Below are 23,350 nucleotides of genomic sequence, written 5' to 3' on the forward strand. Positions count from 1 at the left end.
GTGGAGGGACCTGCGTGTACAGCCGGAAACTCAAGAAGTCCTGACAGGAAACTGACGCTCTAAGCTCTTGGATATTATCTTGGCAACGTGGTTTTGGATCTTTCTCCACAGACATGGGGAACAAGAGCAAAAATGAGCTATTGGGACTACATCAAAATAAAAAGCTTTTGCATAGTGTAGGAAACCATCAACCAAAGGGAAAGGCAACCAACCTAGTAAACAGAAGAAGATACTTAGAAAGGACACATTCTCTAAGGAGTCCGGATCCGAAATACATAAAGAACTCATATAATTCACCAAGAAAACAGCAAGCAATCCACTTAAAGAATGGGCATCAGGACCGAACAGACATTTTCCCCCAAGGATTGAGTTAGATTGTTTATTTACATTATTTATACTACGTTATTTCATAGTGGAGGCTAATGGTGGGTCACGGTGTTGTGTACGTGACAGTGATATAATATTTATTGCCTGTCGGTGACTTCAGCGAAGAAGAAAGAGGACCGGGTGGGGGGCGTGGGGTGGGGAGAAGAAGCTGTGTGATATTGTGGCTATAGACACGGAAAATCATTTCTGAATGCTGCTTTGGGCTGTTGTGTTTTAAGTTCTGTGGGCGCCCTGTATCTGAAGGCCAGTGGGCTAGGGGAACAGAGGGAGCGTGCTTGCGGGGGGAAAATGTGGACCTGGGAGGCAGGAGGTGTCGACAGAACAGAGAGGAGAGAAACAACGTGGTGACCCAGGGGCTCGGAGCCTGGTAGACACAGAGGGATTCCTTTTGAACTGGAAAAGGGGCGCACACTGTTTCCGAGAGCAGCAGTGTGGCCGGGTGAGGGGGCGCAGGAAGTGAACGGCACCTGCGCAGCTGGCAAAGCTGGGGTGCTGGGCCGGTGAGGCCAAGGCAGGTGTCCACGAGGCAGGGAGGGGACGCTAGAGCCCCTGCGGGCCTGCGTGACTGGGAGGAGAGGGATGCCATTTGGAGACAGGGTACAGGAGCGGGGCCACACGGGGCCACCCCTGGGGGTTGCAGGCGAGTTGGACACTTCCCAGGGCTCCCAGGAGCAGGGTTGTGCCCCGGCTCCTGGGCCGAGCTCTGCACGGTGCCATTCCATAGACCGCGAGACTTCCGCGGCCGTGTGCTAGGGTCCCGCTGCGGAATCGCAGAGGGGGAAAAGGGAGGTTTTGTGCCCAGCCGAGGGTTGCCGGTTGTGTGCAAGGAACAATGAAGGGAAGGGCCAGATTTAGGAGAAGAATGAAGATTCCTCCTAGCCCGAACGCGGAGGAAGACTTCAGTGGTGGGAAGACGAGAGTGCAGAGGAGGGGAGCTGAGGGGAGGGGAGGGCAGGGGGAGCCAGGGCAGAAGGGTGGAGATCTGGGCCACCGCAGCCTGAACAGGGCCTGGGCATGCCCTCTGAGGGTTCTGGGAGGCAGGCGCTGGCGTGGACAGGGAGGGACCTCAGCTCCTCCAGCCTTCAGTCCGGCGGTCCTCGTCGTGAGGCTTTTTGTCCGCAGCCTGTGGGCTTGCGCTCCGGGAGCAGCCGCGGTTATCATTGCTAAGCGGCCGTCCTGCGCTGGTCGCCTAGCTGCCCACCTGCTCACGTGCACAGGGTTCCTCCTCCTGCCAGTGTCCCGCCTCGAGCGTGCTGTCTTTGGCCTTTGGCCGTCCTTCTCTGGCGAGACGCTGTCCCTGCTCCATCGGCTGGCTCTGTGCTGGTGTTCCTTCGGTCCTGGGCGGTTCTCCTAGCTCTGCAGGCGTCTTCATGTTTCAGTTCTGGCCTCTCCTCGCCTCTTTGCGTCCCGCGTACTGATTTCACGTCTCTCTCACTTACGGGGGCCTCCCGTTGGTTCCCGCCCGGACTTTGCTTCCATGAAGAGTGCTGTGTGTGGCGCGTCTGTGCCTTTGCTGTCCTCTTCGGGGGCGGCTCTAGTGGCCTGGAGGGCAGGGAGGCGGGTGGAGCTTCTGGAGCTCCCGTGCCCGGTCTCTTCCCTCACCCACGAGCTTTTTAACATGAGCCCCGATGGGGATTGTTCTGCTGCTCAGTGAGGGAACTTGGGCCGAGAGCTTGGCAGGAGGGGAGCGGGGAGAAGGAATCCACCGGCCCCACCAGCACCAGGGGCAGGGGCTGTGCAGGTGTGCGGGGGCCCTTCCCCGGGCTTCCTCCACCCGATCGGGCCATACCTGTTTCTCGTGAGACGCACCCGTTCACCACTGTTCATAACGGTGCTCCCCAGCCAGAGACGGGGCCAGGCCTCCGAGGACAGCAGGGCTCTGTGCCTGTCCCCGTCTCCAGCCACCCCGTGTCACTGCTGGCAGCATAAGAGAACCGCTCAGGGAAATCCAGGTGCGCATGGGGGTAGGGAGTGAGGGGAGCAGGGCTGGGACCCCTGGTGGAGGGAGAGGGCAGCGGCATGAGCAGCCAGCCCGGAGTGCCTGTCAACCATGCCTCCCTCCCTGGCCCTGCTCGGGGCCTCTGCAGGCCTGTCTGTGTGAGAGGCGTGGAGGGTCCTGCTTTGTTAGCGGGCTGGAGACGTCGCTGGGCTGGGGCCTGTAAGTCGTGTGGGGTCCGTTTGCTGTGCTCTGTGGCTGCGCCCTTGGGCACCTCACCCACTCGGTATCTTGCTTCCCTGCGCTTTGCCTTCCCTCTCACTGAGTCCTGGCTGACCGTTGAAGGTCATTGCTGGGTGGGGATCACAATCATTTCTGCCTTTGACCAGATTTGCTCTCCCCAGGGAGAAGCCGAAATGGCTTCTGACCGTTCCGTGGGACACCGGTGAGGGGAGGTCTGTCTCTCAAAGAGTGTTTCGATCTCGAGGTCTGTCACAGGGCTGCCTTGGTGCCCTCCGTCCTCACCAGGAGACGGTTGTGGCCGCACCGCGCAGGTGTTGCCTACCCGGGCTTTGCCCCACGCGGCCCGTCCTGGACATCGGTCCTGTGTGTTCCTGACCTGCTTATCAACGATGACGCCCTGGGGTGGCACTTCTCACCTTCTATTTCCTCCCCCCACATCGAGCTTTCAGCTAATTTTTGTTGCCTTTTTAAAGGAAGAATCTAAGAATTAGTCACGAGCTCACTGAATTTCTGTCCTACAGAAATCTGCCACATACATTTTAAATCTGTGATCAATGCATGTGGTGTTTCCAGTGTTATTAAAGAGTTTTCCATTTCAAGTACTGACAGTATGGCTTAATTTTAATAATTGCATCTCAAACTTAATTTTTCAAAGGAACATCTTTGACAATCCATTGTTGACATAACGCCATATTTTGCACAACGGTGGTAAAAGAACTGTCACTGTTTTTGCTAGGATAGTGGTAATTGATAGCTGTCGTGTCTGAAGCACCTCTCAGATGCTCTCCTAGCGCAGGGAGAAGACAGGGATTGTCTCTCTGAGCCTCCCATGCACGGCGTGTGGTCAGCAGGACTGCGGAGGGGGGGAGGGGAGTGGCGGCCTGTCTGCTCCCGGGCCTTTGCCCACGCCCTCAGCAGCACACAGCAGAAGCTAGCTGTGAGATCTGGGGAGAAAGGGAAAGACATCAGCACTTAGCCAAGTTAATTTCACATGTATTCGATGTCCGTCTGTGCCTTAACGTAGTTTGCAGTATGAAACTCTAATAAGTGTATAAAACCATCTTTAGGGGCGCCTGGGTGGCTTAGTCAGGGAAGCCTCTGCCTTCGGCTCAGGTCATGATCTCAGGGTCCTGGGATCGAGTCCTACATCGGCCTCTCTGCTCAGCGGGGAGCCTGCTTCTCCATCTGGCCCCCACCCCCCCAACCCCCGCTCGTGCTGTCACTCTGTCTTGCTCTCTCAAATAAATAAAATCTTAAAAAACAAACTAAGTAAACCCATCTTTATTAAGCCCGCACCTGAAGTTCTCTGCGTTTATGAGCTGAGTAACCAGAAGTCTACAGGTGCAGGATTTGGGGTCCCCCAGCATTTTGCCGTGCAGCGTGTCATTTCCAGTGCTGTCCTGTTACTGCTGTACAGTGAACATCGGAAAATTACGCGTGAGACCATTATTACGACTTAGCGGGACATGAGAGCGCAAGAGCCGTGGGAGAACACGCACGTGTCCCTGCGAGGAGCTCTGCGGGCTGCTGGTGCCGGAGGGGATTTAGGTGACGCATAGTCGTGTTTCCTTCATCCTGTTTTGGGTGTAGGGAGAAGGTTCCGTGTGTTCTACAGGTTTCTGTCTCGCAGCAGGCGTCTGAGCTACGAAACACTGAACTGGGTGTTGGATTGATCTCGCAGAAGGAACTTGTTTCCAGTAAGCTAGACCTGCTTCGCCTCGCTTGGACGCGCTCTGAAGAGTGGCTCGTTCTCCCCGTTACCGTGAAGCAGTTGCTGACTGTGCCCCTAAGTAGCCGAGTCTCGCACCGTCGTTTCGCAGGCCGGCCCCTCTCCCAGTAAGGAATGACCGGAGTCGTTCATCTTCGTAGTTTCAGCCACTGTGAAATACCACACCTGCTTTATTTTGCTCATTTTGCTGTTTGTTTTCTGTTCACAACTTAAATAAATAAAAAGCGGCCGTTCCACACAGAAGACCTCAGAAAGTGCCAGAGCACAGAGCCGGCCACACCGGCCGTGTGCCCTCCTGGTGGGACCCGTGCCGGCGCTCAGCTCCACCGTGTCTGTGCCTCTGGCCTTTCCCTGCAGTCAGAGCCCTGAGCCCCCGGGGTGGGGCAGAGGCAGGCCCGCCGGGGGCCAGCGGACACTGAGGGGGGAAGGTGTGCTCCAGAGCGGGCGGCGGGCACGCGGGCCTTCTGTCGGGTGCAGCCCGCGTTGACGTGCGTTTCTCCGCGGCAGCGCGTTGCCAGCGGGAATTGACCGTGTGTTCTCGTGCCGAAGCGCTTTGCCATTGCCCACGGCCCCGACACTAGTAACTCACTTTTCCTTTGTTCCGATTGTCCAGTTACATTCCTGCACTGACTCCCCTGCGCCTGCCCTGTCAGAGGGGACTGCTGGAGGAGCCTGTCCCGGCTTCCGGAGGGAGGTGGCCTGCTGTCCGCAGAAGCAGGTGGGCTGCGGGGTCAGGCTGCGCTGATTGACCTGGTGGGCACAGGCGACCTCTCTGAGCCTTCGATCCTCTAGTTTGTGTTAAATGGCGATTAGTGAGAATAGCGGCCCCATAGGATTCTTAAAAAATTAAAAGAAATAAGGTGTTAAATCACATAGTGCATAATAAGTTCTCAATAAATGGTTGTTATTTATCTGTTAATAATGGTCCCGCTGCGCCCGAGTCTTCAAGTTTTGATCGTGGGACGTGCTTTTGGTAAGGAGGAACTGAGAGTTTAGGTCTCCGTGTCCACGGTGTCGTCGAGTCATTTTGTCGTGTGTCCGCGTTACTTCGCTCGTCAGCAGTGCCGGCGCTGGCTGTGCTCGCCCGGGGGTTTTGCGATACCCAGAGAGAGAACGCGCTCGCCGCGGTTCCTCCAGCCGGGTCTTCGGCCCTCTCTCGCACCCTCCTTTCACGAAGGGGTCAGGCCCAGCTCCTGCGAAGCACCAGGCAGAGGCCCCTCCTTGTTGCTGCAGGGGACGCGTTGTAGGAAGGGCAGGTTCCTGCCGCCCCAATGTGCCGGCGCCGCTCACTCTGCTTCGGATCGCAGCTGAGGGAGCTGCGTTATGGGGTGAGCGCTGCAGAACGGGCGCCGGCCGCGTTGTGCTCTCTGCACCCTCCCCCGTTCCTTTCTAAAGATAACGGTTGACATGTTCTGTTCGCCTCCCCCTTCATTTTGCGAGATGGGGGGTGATTGTGCGGCTTGAAAATACTGTGTGAGTGCGCCCTGGAGAAGGCTCTTGGGAAAGGACAGAGGGGCAGGAGAAGCGGCGGCCTTTACAGCACGGGCTGCCCACCGAGGCCTCGTGCTTGTGCCTGGCAGTGTCCAGACGCCCCCCACAGGGGCCCTTCCCTCGTGAGGCCTGGGCGTAGAGAGGCCGCCTGGGGAACGTGGCAGGGTACGTGGGAGATCACCTCCCGGTCCGTCTTGTGTGTTTGCTGTCCTGATCGGCCCATCGTGGGCGGCTGCTTGCCGGGTCCACGTGCGGCCCTGCGGAGTGGCTGGTGGGGCGGGGGCTGCAGGGGCGAGGCGTCGAGAGGCGGCCTGCACGCCCAGGGCCAGGGCCTCCACGCGTGGCCTGGACTCCTGCCCCACAGAAACTGTGGAGGACGAACTGTTTCACGCCGCTGAGTTTGGAGGTGACTTGCCCCATGCCTGGACTCCTGCGGCGGTGCCTAGGGAAGTCCTCGCGGCTCCCGAAGACGTTTCTTCCGGAAGCACAGAGCGCGCGCCCGCTGCTTTCCCGTGTTCGCCAGTCATTTGACGTGGGGAGTATTATTGCCTAATTGTTTCCAGTGTTTGTGAGATCTTTTTAAGTATAAAATGGTCAATGCATCTCCAAGAGGGGTGGAATTTGTTGATGTCTGTAGATATCAAGCTGCTAAATTTGGTGTTTGACTTCAGGAATCGTATGACTTCCCGGGGGTAAACATGACACTTAATACAGTAAATGTCACTGTATTAAAGAAAATTAATTAAAATTTTCTCTAAGGCTGTCATGTATATACGTATGTGTCTCAGACTCCGTCGACACCATCCCAAACAGGAAGCTCAGCGAGTCGTGATCCTTGTGATGTACTTGCAGATACGACTGTGACATTAAACCAGTTATGTTTGTCAAATGTTAAAATATATTATCTGCATAATTAACTAGGGTCCAAGGGAGAAGATGGAACATGTGTCCAGCAGTTGCGGTGTCGCCTCATGGCCCAGAATTTTTGCTGGAGAGAGACTTCTGCAGTCACAGCGGTAGTAGTTTGCTTGGTAGACGGACATGCGATATGGACATCAGGGTACAGAGAGCCGTGGGTCCCTTCTCTGCACGAGCTCCGTGTCCTTGGAGCAGGTGCCAGGTCGTACTCAAGCAGACCAGGAGAGGTCCGTGCTGTAGGCCGCGAGGAAGGCCTTCGGGAAGTCCGCGGTCCCAGTTGTGGACGCCCCGTTTCCTTGTGTGGGGCCCAGCTCTGGTGGAAGAGCGGGCGGTTCCTGTGGCTTCGGGCTGCATCTTCTCCTCGTGGGCGCACCAGAGGCCGGTGACCCGGGGGACCACGTCTGTTGCCCGGCAGGTGCCGCCTCCTCTCTCCCTTGTGCCAGGGCCTGTCCTCCCGCGAGACAGGTGAGCTGTGGCTGGTCACGCAGACCTGGCACCTCGGCCGCATTACCCACTGAGGTGCTCTCCGTGTCCGGATGAACTCTAGATCTTACCAGACTCTCTGGGTTTGCAGCAGAAACGAACCTTGTGACCAGAAAGGAGCTGATGGGGGGCTGAAGGGACAGGTGACTCCGCACTGTGCGGTCCATCCGTGGCTGCAGACCGCAGGGCTGTTTGGGTTGACGAAGATGAGCTCAGCTGGAAACTGCAGCCTCGCGCCTCGCGTTTCAAGTGCAGGTGAGTCTCGTGTGGCTAGTGGCCCCCATATTGCACGGCCCAGACACACACGGTCGCCGCCTTCACAGAAAGTTCTGCCTGGCAGCATCGCGGTAGCCGGGCGTGCCTGAAATCTGTGCTGGAGTGGGTGAGCCCAGCCGCCTCCTCCATCGTCCCCTTGCTCCACGCACGATTCTGGCTGTAAGGGAGACCGTTTGCCAGCCGCTCGTCTGTGCCGGGCTGAGACGGGGTCCGGAGGGAGCCGCCAGCAGCCCTCGGAGCCACCCCTGCCTCAGGGCGAGCCCCGGAGTTCAGAGCCCCCGCGACCGCAGAGAGTAGCAGAGGGCAGCGCGGCGTAGAGTGCTGGTGGACACAGGGTGGTCGAAATGGGCAGAGGTGCACCATGGCAGTCTTCAAAATGGTTTTAAAAAGTCAGATTTTATCTTTCATCTGGTGTACCACAATATCTCTTTTCAGAAGTTAAAATAAATATAAGTGCTTCAGATAGTTTTTGTAAAAATTACACAAACATTTTAAAGAAGTACATTTTTTTTTCTTAATATGAATAAAACCTTTCCACGTCTGTTTCCCTTTACAGTGAATAGTTGAGAAGGGTTTCCAGAATGCGTATTAATAGAAACCATATCACAGAGGTGCTGATTTGTTGCCAGTCAGCTTAACGTGCTCTGGAAAAATATTTTTGATATCCAGCCTTTTTTCCTCTGCCCCAATTCTGAAAAGTTCTTAGCTTTTGCGAACAGTGCTCCTTTAGGATAAAACACACAGAGCTCAGACGGATGCATGTCTGTTGGGTTCTGCTGGGGTAGCCAGTGAGGATTTTCTTCCCACTTGCCCCTGTGTTGTTTCTCTCAGAGCGTGTGAGTGTGTGTGTGTGTGTGTTTTCTCTACTTTACAACATGCTAAAAACCCTCCGGGAACAGAAAGTATTACAACACGTCAAACATTGGTCACAAAGTGAAGGATAAATATTTTTATGGTTTTTGCATGATTGTGACATGATCTGTCGTGAGACCAGTAAACGTTCATGTTTGTTCACGTAGCACATGCCTCCTTGACCTTGATGTTTCGGTATAGAAGCAAGAGGAAGTCGGTTTTGTAAGCATCCAGGCCGGATCTGCCAAGAAAGCCCTTGCCTGAAGCCCTGACAGAGTTTCAGAGTGGTCAGTTGCCGTAGGCATTCTAATCCAAAACCAACATTTTCCTGCAATAGTTCTTCCGCAATTCAAGGAAAAAGGAACCTTAATTGGCTTTCTATTTATGAGAGGGGATTTGGACATAATTCAGAAGTGGTACGTCTAGAAGTCAGCGATCCTTTCTCATTATAGCAGCCAATACCCTTCATGTGGGAGCTACCCAGTTTCCAACATGCCTGATTTGTTGGAAGTGTCCCCCGGTATTACTGTGGCTTCTTTTCTCATGCAGTTGTAGGAGAAAGGAGAAGATAAAGGCTGAAAAGGAAACTTAAAAGAGCAGAAACATCTTTTACCTTGTAAATGCCACTGAAACCTAACTTGTAACCCGGACGCTGTGGCAGCATGATTGTGGAATGTCAGGTAAAGCTTGCTTTCGTTGTTCACATGATGTCAGTGGAACAGCAGGAAGGTGGCGTCTGTGTTTGGTTTATTTTAGACGTTCAGTTTAGGACTCGGGTTTGGGAGGACAAGGTCGGGGCCCGCATCTCCCCATGGCGTTGGAGGCCAGCCCGCCCACGAGGCTGCAGGGAATTCAGAGCAGCAGGCGGATCGTAGGAACATGGAAACGCTCACCTCTTGCCTTTGCTGCAAAACAAGCTTGCTGGGTTTGAGCCATGGCTTAACTAGCGTTGCTACTTTACAAGCAGAGAGTCCCAGGAGCGGTTATGTAGGGAAAGATTCTTGATGCCTTCTTAAACTAATAGATGTTAAATGATAGGAAATTTTGAACAGGACTATAACATTTCAAATATATTTTCATTCTACACAAACAATAGGTAAACGTGAGAGCATTTTGTTATATGATTAATATAGTTTTGCCACTTGGGGTAGCAACTGCTAATTGATTACTTGTTTTCATTTTTTCTTAATAATATGAGCCCCAGTTTTATTCCCTATGTTGGTGGCAAAACACTTGAGCAAGAAGGTGACCTTTCCTGCCCCCACCACCCTCCTGCCACTGCATGTGTCCCAGTCCCCGGTCAGGGAGGTGGAAGCAGAGTCGTGGGCCGTGAGGCATAGACGTCCAAAAGTGGTCAGCTGCAGCCCAGCTCTACCTGCGCTTCTGCTACCTCCCTCACTCCACCGGGCACCTCCCGGGGTTTTGCCCACACTCTCTGCTCCTTTCTGTTGTGACCCGTCTCCCGAGGGATCTCATGCAGGCCCTGGCTCGGAATGCCATCTGTGGGACAGTGATCCTTGCTAAGCAGTGACAGCACGTCCCGTCCCTTTCTTGACTTCTCCACTTCTGTGTGTAAGAGATGCTCACTTCACATGGGCCGAGTGTGCCCCTCCGCCTCCCGCCTTCCTGGTGTCAACAAGTGGTGTCCCCTTCCTCTGTGCTCCAGTCAGAAAGCCAGCTTACAGAGTGGTTTCCCTGTCTCCCCATGTATTTTTCACCAGTCTTGGACACTTACACCAAATTCCCCTCCCTCACCCCACCCCACTCTTGTTCCGTCCGAGCTGCCATCGTGCGGCACTTGGAGGACACCAGTAGCCTCCTGCTGGGCGCCTTTCGTCATGCGCCTGTAATCTCTTCTCTGGCAAGCTTAAAAAGTATCTCTTAAATGCAAATTGAATTATGTCACCTTCTGCTCAGAACCCTCCAGGCTCTTTGCATCACCCACAGAGTAAGATGTAAACCCGTACTGGGTCTGTGTGATCCGAAGCCTGTCTGCCCAGCCCCATTCCTTCCACGCCTCTCACGTCCCTCCCCTTGTGGCCTGCAGTGGCCTCCTACCTCGTCCTCGAACGTGCTGAGCCTGGCTTCGCTGGAGGGGCTTCACATGGCCGGGATCGTCACTGGGTGTTGTCCGTGATCTTCGTGTGCTGCCTCGTTACAATGCAGACACGGCCTTCACTTGGATCCAACAGGCCCTCCCCAGCCACTCAAGCTAAGTTAGACGTCTCGTGGTTCTCTCACAAGCTGGTCCCCTGCCTTTGTTAAATTCTCGCCCTGACACTCGCTCTGTCTTGTCCCTGCGCTTCTTTACGGCCCCTTTCCTTCCCGCTCTGCCTCTGAGACGGAAGCTTTTTAAGATCAGGAGTCTGCCTGGTCCACTGCTGTTTGTTCAGCACCTGGGACGGCATCTGGCACATAGTAGGTTACTAAAGCAATAAATTTGAGATTGAACAAATGGATCTTATTTGCAAAGAAATACAACAGATAAACTCCGATTTGGCTTCATCTGTTTTTAAGAAAGAGGAGAACAAAACTACTAGTTAAATCACTGTGTCCTTCATGACTTGGGAAACATACGATAGAAATGGACTCTGGCCATCCTAAAAGAAAAAGACATTTACTGTCAGGCGGCCCGAGTCAGTAGAGAACAAGGCTTAGCACACAAGCTGGAAGGTAAGAGACCTGGCATCAGACAGCCCACGGTGATGGCGGAGCGGCAGGGTCCGTAGAAGCACAGGGTCATCGGGTCTGCCCATTACAACCCCCGCATTGCCCATAAGCCTTCCAAGGCCACCCATTCAGGACGCCTAGCACCAAGAAATCACATCCTATGGACCAGAGCTCACTGGAGTGCCTGCCCAGCTGTGCTAGGGCAGAGAGAAGGAGGATCTGGCCCCCTTGGCCTCCATTAGGGCGATTTTCTACTGTCCCAGGCTGCATACCAGTAGGGGGTCTCCAAAAGCAAAACCAGGGTTTGAAGGGGGGCAGCCAAAACAAGACAGATACTGAAAGCATTTGGGAACTTGTTTTGAAGGTTCTTCCAAGCCTGTTGGAACCCTACTACAAGTAGTGGGAACATACCTACGTTCCTCATCTTGGCTCATCTCAACTGTAGCTTGTCCTCAAACCCAGATCTTCACTATAGAAGGATGTTCCCATGCCCCTCTTTTCAGACGATGCTCTCAGGTGCTCAGTGTCTTCCTGTCACCCTCAGAGTACTCCCTGGGGCCTTCCGGGGCCCACCAGATCCGGCCCTGCTCCTCCTGGGCCATGGTTGCTGCCACTTGCATGTCGCTACTCTGGGCTCGAGCCTCTCCCATGTCCCTTCACTCTGTGAGTCAGACATGGTCTGCCCAAGACCGGTGCACTGGTTCACGCCCCACTTTCTCCTGGTCTTGGCTCCAGTGTCACCTCCCGAGGGCCCCTCCCTGGCCATCCCGTCTAAGCTGTGTGCGCGCCGCACCTGGCACTTTCCCATTCTGCTCTCTGACAGTAGGGATTTGTTTGCTCATTGTGGGCTCCCAGTGAGAGTGTGGGGTCCAGGAGGTAGGGGCTTTGTTCATTCATGGCAGTATGTGTGCACCCAGGGCAGGAAGCTGCCCTACGTCCTTGTTGAACGAGTGAACACGAGTGTTGTCATCTTGGAGATCACACTACTGCGGTCATACTTCCTATACACTGCACAGCAAGGCTGTACGGATGAAAAACGAGGGAAAAACAGATACTCTCTGACTCACAGAGACAACTTTCCGGGCACGTTTGATATGTGTGTCTGCCTGTGTACGTGATCACATACGGTCCGTAGCAGACACACACCTTTTATTTCTAAAACAAGCCATCAGTGTGTTTCATAATCTGCCCTGTGTGCTTTCTTACCACATGGTAGATAACGGTCGGCAGCAATCGTCTGAAGCCTGTCTCTGCCAGCTGACTTTGAGTGATTGCAGCTCTCTGGGCCGCAGAGCGGGGCGTCAACACGAGGCACGGCTGCGTGTGGGACGGACAGTGCCAGACCTTCTGCGCAGAGACTGGACCTGGACTGTGTCAGGGCTGCTGCTGGGGTGGAACAGTTCTCCTTGCTCCGGGGACAGACTCGGTGGAGTCCCGTGCTGTGTTTGGTCAGTCCCCGAGACTCTGTCTGGAGGTGGCATTTTACGGTCCTAAACTCAAATCCTACGGGAAGTTAGCTGGATGTGTGATCTCGTGGCTGAGCCTGGGGTAGGAAAAGCGGCACACAGATGTGACGCGGTGTCTCTGTTTTGACCTAACGCTAATACCTAAGCTGGTATTGGAATCTAACATTCAGAAATTAATGAAAGGTGAATCGAAATACATCGTCTCTAGTACTTCTCTTTGCACATGGGACAGAAAATCTGGTGCCTTTTCCCTCGCGGCCGATGTCAGCCACGCATCTTTCGTCTCTGGTCACGGGCGCCGTGCTGCACACAGCCTGGACTCCCTAACGGGCACTTGTGTTCTGTTTAATCTTACGCTAGAGAACAGTTATTCACAGAAGCACTTTCCAGCTGCAGGAGAATGTTGACATAAGCCGTTCCTCTTTATGGGGACTGTTGGCGGGATGTGGGGACCCGAGGCTGCTCGTCGATCGTGTGCAGCTTTTGAATCCTCAGGCCCCGCAGGTTAGTAACTTCTGTTCGTACGGCCGTCGCTCACGCTGTCCGTGTTAACTGAGCGAGGCAAACTGTACCGGACACAGCCTTTTCATGAAGTTGGAAATGACAAAGTCAGTGTGCCGGGGAGCTGGAGGCAGGTGCCATAGTCCTGCTGTCAGTCTTTGATTTCTGCCAGCTGACGGCAGCAGAGGAAAAGGGGCCAGAGAACTTCTCACCGGACAGGTTTCCTGAAGATGAGATTTCAGTAGGAATGAGTGAATTAAATGACCGATTTGTGTGACTATTTAAGAGTGCCCCTTTCAGCAAACGGTGTTGGGAAAACTGATTTCCACATGCAGAAGAATGAAGTGGGACCCTTTCCTCACACCTTTTGTAAAAATTAGCCCGAAGTGGATCAAAGACTGTAATGTAAGAGTTGAAGCTACAAAAACTTAGAAGAAAACGGTGGAAAAACTTGATGACATTGGATTTGGCAATGATTTCTTGGATATGACACCAAAATCATAAGCAACAAGAAAAAAATGGATTTCATCAAAATGAAAAGCTTTCATGCTTCAAAGGACAGTCAACAGAGAGGAAAGGCAATCCCCAGAAGGGGAGGAAATATTTGCAGCTCCTGTACCTGGTGAGTGATTGCTGTCTAGAATGTAGACAGAATCCCTACAGCTCAGGGCCAGAGAGCAGCCTGGTTAAAAAATCGGCAAAGGGCTCAAGTAGATGTTTCTCTGAAGAAGACACACTGATGGCCAGTAAGCGCGTGAGAAGAAGTTCAGCAGGACTGCTGTTAGGGAGTCAGAAACCACAGTGAGATCCCACTTCACACCCGTTAGGATGGTTGCCATCAAACTGCCCACCCCCAAAAAAATAAAACACCTCTGAGAAGAGCGCATGTTCATGAGAATGTGGAGAAATTGGAATCCTTGTGCCCTATGGTGCATCTAGTAGGAAAAAGTACGGCTATTTCTAAAAAAAAAAAAAAAAATAGAGATTTTCTGTATGACCTAACAACTCCGCCTCTGGGTATCTACCCAAAAGGCCAGGAGGCAGGTACACACGTGTACGGCGGCATTATTCCTGATAGCCGAGAGGCGGAAGCAACCCGAGTGACCGTCCCCGGGTCAGTGAGTACAGGAAACTGGGTCTTCATCCGGTGCAGTCTTCCCCAGCCTTCCGAAGGAAGGAGCACTAGGACGAACCTGGGGGGCAAGATGCTTAGTGCAGTAAGCCAGATGCAGAAGGACGAGTACCGCATGGCCCACGTACACGGGGTCCCTAGGCCGGATGGCTTGTGATGTCAGCCCACAGGCCGAGGCTTCAGTGTTAGCTGGTGAGCCGAGGCTTCTCCTAGATCCTCTGGTGCACTGTTTCCAGCAAACCCAGAAAGCTCTCAGCAGCATGGCTTTCGGCCCGCCCTGCGGTTGCGTCCCCCAGCGGACAGCTCTGCGCCCGTTGCGTCAGGCAGAGGGTGATGTACGAGCCGCTCAGCTCAGGGAGCGCATGTGTTCCGTGGGCTTTTGTCGCTGTTCCTTTCTTTCATTTCTGCAAAGTCCTCATTCGTGGGGGAGGACACCGTGGATGAAATGATAGTGTGAGAGGCGTAAGCTTTATGGACCTGCAGGACTCCGCACTTCCGGCTGAGTACAACGTGTGACGCTACCAAGGAGCATTGTGGGTCACGTTCGCTAAATTTGAGCAATCGACATCCAGCTTCTCCCAGAAACGAGAAAGTCGTTTCCTAATTTGTGCTCAGCATGAATGCTGTCCCCACAAGTTCTTCCGTCTTAGGAGAATTCTCATCAGCTGCGTGAGCTGAGCTGTATTTATATCTGTCCTCCAATCGGCGGCCGTCGGGAACACTGTGACTACCTTGTCTTTTCCCTGCACCGTATCCCGTTAAGTTCTCGGACCTGTCTTCGGTACACGGAGCAATATCACTGCTTATGGTTTCATGTAAATTTGTCAATGCTTCACTTTGTTTCAAACACACGTTTTCTGCCATATTGAGTAAGACACCTACAGATTCACAATCGTCTCTCACTGCTTGGGCAGTGTACACACTTAAGCTGTATTTTACAGACGCAGTAATCACTGATGTTCAAACCCAGGCCCTACTGAAAATAGATAGCAGTCCTTTCCAGTTCGCTGAGGGGTGTGTGTGTGTTTCTGAATCACCCGCGTTTCCTAAATCACCGCTCGTGGCTTGTGCTGCCGTGGCTGCATACCAGCGGCAGAGGCTGTGTTCTCCCGGCCGCGGTGCGCGTGCTGCGCTGGGCATGGGGCCGTGAGCTGTGGCGGAGGGAGTATGCGTTCTGGAACTTGTGATCATTATTTTTCACTTGGCCACTTTGGATTGAGATGTGAAGAAGAAAAGATGTTGCTTTCCGTTTCAGGTTCTTTCACCGAAAGCAGAGCTTGTCCGTCTCAAGCCCTGCGGGGGCGGTCAGCTTCCAGGGGGAACTAGTGTTTTTCAGAAATCACTCACCCACTTTTAAGTGTTGGTAACTCATATTAAAAAAAAAAAAATCTGAACTTTGTGGGCCGGAGAAAGCGCCGGGAGCTTGTTCGGGAGTGCCCTCCCTGTAGCCCGCCTGCCCCTGCGCCCCGGCCTGGGGCAGCCCCGCAGCTGTCCTGACGCTGACGGGGAGGTGTAGATGAGTCCTACTGTCGCGGTCGCTTCCGTATTCTTACTGGTAGAAACTGAGGCTTCCAGATAAGAATATCAATGTAAGAATATTAGCTTTTGTGTAGCTTTCTTTTCCACGAGATCCGGGTCTTGTGGCTGGAATGTAATGGGTGGCAGGGGCGCGGGTGCCTCATGCTCCTGCTGAAATCTCCAGGGCCACCAGGCCAGAGCCGTCTGCGCCAGCGACCGCCTAGTCTCCTTTAGTTAAAGTAACGTTAGTGTGCGGCTCACCTGCCATCCGCGCTTCTGCGCAGAGCACATGGGGAGTTGAAGATCTCGGGCTCTGACAGGTTCAGTCTGAGCCGAGGACCTGTCACTCCGCCAGTGAATGGGCCGAGGGACGGAGCTGTTTGACCCCCACTGGTCGTCGTGGAGTGGGGGGCGGGACCCTGACGTGGTTATGGTTGTGGGTGCGATTCGGGAGCACAGCAGCCGTGTCTCAAGGACTAAGTAGTGCCAGAATTACTTAACAGTTACGGAAGATGCTCACGTTCTTTTTGGGTGGGATTAATTTGATAAACTAATTGGATTCTGCTTTGAAGTGGTTTGACGTACAAACTTGTGGCCCTGGTTTATCTTATAAACCGAGGAGTGAGACGCTGAGATGTTAAGACTGAACACTCTGAAATCACTGCTTACATTCCCCCCGTTCTCCCTGCAGGGGGGACGCAGCGCCTGCCGCGTGCTATCGGAGTGTCCCTGGCCAAGGAGCTCATCTTCTCTGCGCGTGTGCTCGATGGCCAAGAAGCCAAAGCCGTGGGCCTGATCAGCCACGTGCTGGAACAGAACCCAGAGGGGGACGCCGCCTACCGCAAGGCTCTGGACCTAGCACGAGAGTTTTTACCTCAGGTATTGCTAATTTCATTCCCCCCCCCCCCCCCCCGGTTTAAAGACCTTTATAGCAAATGGACAAAACAGTCATCTCACATGCCGGGGATGTGCATGTCCTGTGTTCTAAGCAGAGAAGTACTTGGTAGCCCTAACACCAGGAACAGTAAACTTGATCAACATGAAGAGCCTTCAGCATTGAAACTGGAGAATGGAGGGTGATCTGGGGCCCCCGCTGTGGCCGGGCTCAGTAATATAGGACGTGCACATCGGCACATGGGACAGAGCTTCCTAGGTACTGACGTCATTCACCATCTGACCCTTCTGACCTGAGCTGTGCACGTGGAGAGAAACAGCTATGGATGGGCTGTCACCCTGAGTCACCCTCAAGCTGAAACCCACTGAGACGCACATCTGGGGAGACCAGAGCTGGTTAGGCAGTGTGGGCTGCACAGCTGGGTTTGCGGTGACCTGCCTGCCCAGCGGCCCTTGTGTGTCCGCCTCCGTCATTACAGGAGGAGGGAGAGAGAGAGAGAAAGTGAGAAGCAGATCCTCCGCTGAGCAGGGAGCCTGACACGGGGCTCGATCCCAGGACCCTGAGATCATGACCAGACGCTTCACCGACTGAGCCCCCCCAGACATCCCTCCTTGTGTTCGTTTTTATGGTGACGTAGGCACTGTTTTAGCCCCTTTGTGCGCAGTGGTCTCCCCACACTGAAGCTCTGGAGTCTGGGACACGCCACATCTCCTCGCAGACGACCGTTCCCAGGAGCAGCGTGACGTTATGGTAGAGCTCACGGGGGTGCATCACGGGGCCTGTTCCAGCAGTTTCTTGGTTCTCCCTTTTCAGTGTATTTTCCAGATGCTCCTTTCTTGTGAAATCACAGATCAGAGGACTTTCGCTGTGCAAGTAATTAGCAATTTGCCTTTATCCCTAGTGGGGTTTCAGGTTTTATCACTCCCCGGCCAGGCCTGGAATCAGAGCGGCTCCTCTCCCGCTCCCTCTCCCACTCCCACCATTTGGCGCAAACAGGACTCGTAACCTGTTCTGGGGCCCCAGAGCCTTCTGGGAATCTCGTGACACTCTCTCTAGGAAAACGCACACGCTCTCCACATTTGTTCAGAGCTCTGCATCCCTTCTTAGGAGGTGCTGTTAGAGCTTCCGGCCGGACAGGGCTGGTCTGCCGGGACTTGCCTGTCTGCGATTGCTGACGGGCAGGGCCTCCCGGTGCGGTCGGTTCCTGGAGCACACTGCTCGGTGCGGTGCCGAGGTCCTTGTCACCCACCGGCGCTCTCCCAGGACTCCGCTCTCATGGGATTTGTCCCCCTGTAAGTAACCAGAGCCCTGCACTCGGAGCTGATGGAGAGACCAAGCAGAAGAGATTTTTAGTGTTTTAAGGAAAAATAGGCTCTCACTGAAGCTTTGGTATTAATATTTCCCTCAAACGGTTAGAGTCACGTCTGCCTAAAGAGCGCTTGAGGTACAGGTGTCAGGAGGAGGAGGAGTCTGACTAAGGACTGGCTTCGTGGCTTCCTCTGGCTTCCAGCTCTAGGACCAGTGCAGGTCTGCATCGAAACAGGGGTGTGTTTGAGAAAAGTTGTGACGTCCTTCCCGTTCAGAGCACCACGGCCTCTCCTGGTCTTCGGATGGCAGTGCTCCGCTCCCTGCTGTGAGCTGCGTCCCTGGGCACTGCCGGTCCTTGTCACTCTTTCTCCCGTGCCCTCCGTGCCCACGCCTTCCTGCCTGCCGCCGGACGGCCAGCAGCACTTCCACCACGGGCCAAGTCAGGGGTCCCTATGGCCCATCCCTTTCGTCTGGAGGACCTGCCTCTGAGAACGTTAACCCCTAAGCTTTCTCTCCAGGGCAAGGGAGACACTGAGTGGTTCGGGAGATGTGTGACCGTACAATATGCCGGAGTTACGGAACAAAATTCGAGAGGCCGTGCTCTCTATTTCTAGTTTTTGTCACTGAATGATTACTCTTCCAGATACTAGAAAGCCTCTGTAAAATTAATATTTCCATCTGATTTCTGTATTAGATGTTCGTTCCATTGTCTTGTTCGAGAAAAAAATGTTGGTCCAGAAGAAGAGCTGTTGGTGTTGTGTTTTGAAAGAGGCGCGTTAAATAAGCATCGCACCTGCCAGCATTTCCGATTTCCTATTTTTCTAGTTTTGTAAGCCTCGCTGCCCGGTACAACCCAGGCGTCCTCAGGAGCGGGCCCCAGACCTGCTGCCTTTTCTCGAGGGGCTGGGGGCGCGTGCATGCGCGGGAGCGGGACGAGCATCCTGTGTGGGTCATCTGGGGGATACAAGGGCACAGCGAAGGCTGTCGCTAGAGGAGCGCACTCTTCAGAAAAACAGACAAAGACTTGATGCTCTCAAAGACACGGTTCTCGTGTGAGCCCCACACACACAGACAGCATTCCAGGGGCTCTAACAAAGATACTTGTGTGAGCCTCAAAGACCTGTGGTCTCTGAAAAAGATATTTATTAAGTGTCCGGATTAGGGAGAGAACTTAGCTGGGTTAAAGTTGATGATGGAGCCCCTGCTCGGGAACACTGACGCTCCGTGCTGTCGGGCGCTTGTCACTGGTCCGTCGGACCCTCCGCCGCTCCCCTCGCTTTGAGCCTGCTCTGCCCTTTAATCTATAAGACGCTTGCAGAGATGCCCCTGCGGCCTAGCTCCTGACTCGGGTACTGTTCTTAGGGATTTAAAATGTGATCAGACAGCTAAATTCCGTCTGGGGCACTCTCGTTTTCAAAGATGACAGAAGTCATGTTCTCCTTCTCCCAGAGGACACCCAGTTCTCCCTTCTGTGACCCTCACACATTGCGAAGGATGCATCAGGGCTGTAAGCTTTTGTGTGGTGTGGGGGCACTGGCTGGAGGGCACAGCCTTACCCATACTTCATCACTGTGCTTAGTGCCAAAAGCCCATGGACAACAGGGGCCTGCGGAGGAAAGGGGTCCACAGACCACAGGTGCCCGCGGAGGACAGGTGTCTGCACAGGACAGGGGCCCACGGAGGACAGGTGCCCGCGGAGGACAGGGGTCCACAGATGACAGCGGCCTGTGGAGGAAAGGGGTCCACGGAGCACCGGTGTCTGCACAGGACAGGGGCCCGCAGAGGACAGGGGCCCGCAGAGGACAAGGGCCCGCAGAGGACAAGGGCAGGGCCAGCGTGTAGGACAGGTGCCAACAGGAGTGTCCGCCTCATCGCCAGCCTGGGCTCCTGTCGGGCCATTCGTGGGTGCGGTATCATGTCAAGCACAACGCCTCCTTTTCTTTGCCTGCTTCCCTTCTAGGGAACCTGCTGTAGCGCGGTCAGCCCCCCCCCGGGCACAGCCCCTGCTGACCTGCAAGTGGGCGGCATCGCCAACGTCGGAGCTGCTCCAAGTGCTGTTCAGACCTTGCGCGGCCGGGAGGGATTTTTCAATGGGAGTTTCTGAATTTTACTGGGATATACAACATGATTTGCATAAATAGTAATTAATATCTTATTTCTTTAATTGAATTTTAGGGACCCGTTGCAATGCGAGTGGCAAAATTAGCAATTAATCAAGGGATGGAGGTGAGTGCCTTGATACTCAAGTTTGTTGTCGGAGGAAGTAGTGGGCATTTAATTCAATTTAACTTATTGTATTTTATGTTCCCACATCCAGCTGTTTCAATGCTACTATTACTGCAAGCTAGGTTATTTTTTTTGTTTTTAGCTCTATTATTGATTTCATCCTGCTCAAGCTCTTCCTGACTCGGTCTCTTAGTCACAGAACTCGGGAATTGCACTGATGTCCCGCAGCTTATGATACGCTCGCTGTCTCTGCCTTCAGCTAAGAGATTTATTGGCTGGTGGTTCCTAGAACACCAAAAGAAAAGGTCACTCTGTGTATTCTCAACACCAGTTCATTATAAAAAACACCCTAAGGAGCACTTCCAGGCTCAGAGCCGAAGCGAGCTCTCTCCGCCTTTACGTCCTCCAAGCGCTTTGTGCAGGGAGCTGCACTGATGAGGCAGGTGTATGGGGTGTCCTGGGGTTACCCCGGGAGGCGATGTCTCAGGAGCGCAGGCCTCAGGCCAGGGGAGCGACGCAGGCATCCGTATACATTGGGCTTTCATTACCCCGGTGGGGTTTTGGTTAAATATCAGAATTTTGAAGAAAGATACTCTTTCTTATAGACTCAGAGGCCGCCATATCTTCCTGGGTCTCCTAGCAATAAAAAGCGGTTGAATTTGTTAGCAATAAACACAGTTTTAAAGATATACAAAGTAGAATGGTTTTAAAAATTCTCGCGTAATTGTAACAACACTGACAGCAAATGGCCTATGGCCCGTTCTGCATGGCAGGCCGTGTATCCGTGCTTTATCAAGGCTAGATCGCCCCGCGTGGCAGACAGTACAGTTAGCCTCTTGTTCGGATGTGCCTCTCTGAGGCACCGAGAGCGTAACCAGCTCAGCCAAGGTCACGCAGCTCCCACGTGGGGGAGGCAGAACTGGAGCGCAGGCGGTCAGCTCAGACGGCTCTGCTGCTCGCATGGCTGGTTTGCTGTGTGTCATCAAAGGCTTCTGTGCTCTCAGAGCAGTGTTAGGAGTTTGAACTTCTATCGAGTGCTCCATGTTTTGAAAAGTAATTCCTGCTGAAATGTATTATGTTTTCATCCTCAGGTTGATTTAGTCACAGGATTAGCCATCGAAGAAGCTTGTTATGCTCAGGTATGTGACGCAACTACAGATTCAGCAAGGCTACCTCTTAAAAATCATGTCAACCTTCTGTGTAAGTCAAATGAATGATATGTCTCAGAGCAAGACTACACACCCATACCTCTTCTAAAATCATGCAAATGAGTTGAAAGTAGGTGTCTGTGCTCTTTGACTATTACTATCCCTTAATCACTGATTCTCTTCCATACACTAATGTCTCTTGTCTAGCTAATTTAGAAAACTCTATCAAGTTAGTACCATGTGTGCTGTCGCTGTCTATCAGTCTCCTGTTATATTATATGGGTGTCGATATGAACTTTCACTCCAGTGTAGATGGGTGGGAGGAGGGCAGTGGTGTGAATGTGGGCCTGCTGGAGAACATCAGTATATGAGACTCATTGGTTCTGAGCCTTCCCTCCTGCCCACTGAACGTTCCCTGATTCAGCGTATACAGTTTTGTTTTGTACACAAATTAGTAGGACTTTGTACAGAGAAATAAATCTCCTTTTTTTCTTTCCTTCCTTGTTTTCTAAAAGATGTAACTTCATTTAGGGCATCCAAAGTAGCAAAAGAATTTTGTTCTACCTTTTGTGAGAATTGGAAACTCACTTGAGCTCCCACTTAAGCATGACGGTGTCATGAATTAGGAGGAACAGCTAGAATGTTCCCCTGCACCTGGTCTGCGTGTATACATTGCAACCTTTCATTGATGAGCACATGCCATGAATAAAGCAAATTACACACTTCTTACAAATGGACAGCCTTAGAGTCCAAAGAAAAATTTACAAGTATGTTTGGCCATAAATCTCACCTTACTAAATGTGAAGGAACAGGAATCATAAGCATTTTGTCAGACCACAGTGGAATTAAACTAGAAATCATAAGAGAAAGATAGCTGGGAAATCCCACCTGGTAATGGGGGGATCAATCTTTATACTCTGGGTTGAACAGCTTACTTTTAAATAACACATGTGTCAAAGGAGAAGTTACTGAAAGCACTACTTAGAACAGCATTTTAGCGTTGAATGCATGTATGAGAGAAGGAAGATCTAGGATCAGTAATAAGTTTCCACTTCAGGAAAGTAGAAAAAGGAGAGCAAAGAGAACTCAAAGTCAGCAGAAGAAAAGGAAAAATAAGCTTTAGAACAAAAACCAATGAAATCAGAAATAGAAAAACTAAAAGAAAAAACCACAACAAGAAAAAACTGGCTCTCTGTAAAGACCTGTGAAGTTGACAGACGTTGAGGCAGACTAACCATGGAAAAGAGAAGATAATCACCAGTATCAGAAATGCAGGAAAGGCCATCTCTAATGATCCCATGGACACTGAGAGAATGATAAAGGGATACTTTGAACAACTCTGCCTACAGATTTGATAACTTAGATGAAATGGACCAATTCCTTGGAAGACACAACATACCAAAACTCATACAAGGACAAATAGATAATCTGAATAACCCTATGTTTGTTAAAGGAATTAAATAGTAATTAATAAACTGCTAAAATAGGAAGCTCCTGGCCCAGATGGTTTCTCTGGTGAATTCTACCAAACATTTAAGGGCGAAGTCATATCAATTTTAAGTGATTTTTTCCAGAGAATAGAAGCAGAAGGAACCCTTCCTAACTCATTCTGGGTCGGTATTATCCTGATACCAAAACCCAACATTATAAGAAAGGAAAACCACAGGCCATTATCTGTTATAAATGTAGATGTAAAAGTTATCAGCAAAATATTAGCAAGTCAAATCCAACAATGTATAAAAAGATGTTTAAAAACAATTTCAGATTGTCTGATTTGTATAAAACATATGGATACAATGTATAAAAAGAACCAAATGGATTTTTGGTAGATAGGCAAGCCAGGTTTGACAGTCAGAAAGCATTATAAACCATCACACCAACAGGTTAAACAGGAAGGTCGGGTGATCGTTATCAGTGGATCTAGAAAAAGCATTTGACAAAATCCAACACCCATTCATAATAAAAACTCAGCAAACTATAATGGAAGATTCCTTACCCGATAAGAACCTCTATAAAAGAACTTGGAGCCAGCATCAAACTTAATGGCCAAGGACAGGGCAAGGACATCCTCCTCACTTCTCCTTGTCAACATCTACTAGAAATCTTTGCTAATGTAATAAGACAAGAAAAAAAGATAAGAGATACACGGATTGGGAAGGAAGAAATAAAAC

The 23,350-nt window shown here is 52.2% G+C and overlaps 1 protein-coding gene across 4 annotated transcripts in view; it reads left to right on the forward strand.

The window, feature by feature from the left end:
- Window positions 1–23,350, forward strand: part of LOC111153554 (AU RNA binding methylglutaconyl-CoA hydratase) — a 294,376-nt gene that overhangs the window by 124,934 nt on the left and 146,092 nt on the right. For all 4 annotated transcript variants that reach the window (XM_022512639.1, XM_022512641.1, XM_022512640.1 and 1 more), the window contains 3 exons: window positions 16,294–16,481; window positions 19,981–20,031; window positions 21,123–21,170. In XM_022512639.1, coding sequence (XP_022368347.1) covers window positions 16,294–16,481; window positions 19,981–20,031; window positions 21,123–21,170 — 287 coding nt within the window. The remainder of the gene's footprint in view (window positions 1–16,293; window positions 16,482–19,980; window positions 20,032–21,122; window positions 21,171–23,350) is intronic.

Source organism: Enhydra lutris, unplaced genomic scaffold (genome assembly GCF_002288905.1).
Source record: "Enhydra lutris kenyoni isolate GAN:26980312 unplaced genomic scaffold, ASM228890v2 scaffoldscaffold33, whole genome shotgun sequence".
In the NCBI taxonomy this organism is placed as follows: domain Eukaryota; kingdom Metazoa; phylum Chordata; class Mammalia; order Carnivora; family Mustelidae; genus Enhydra; species Enhydra lutris.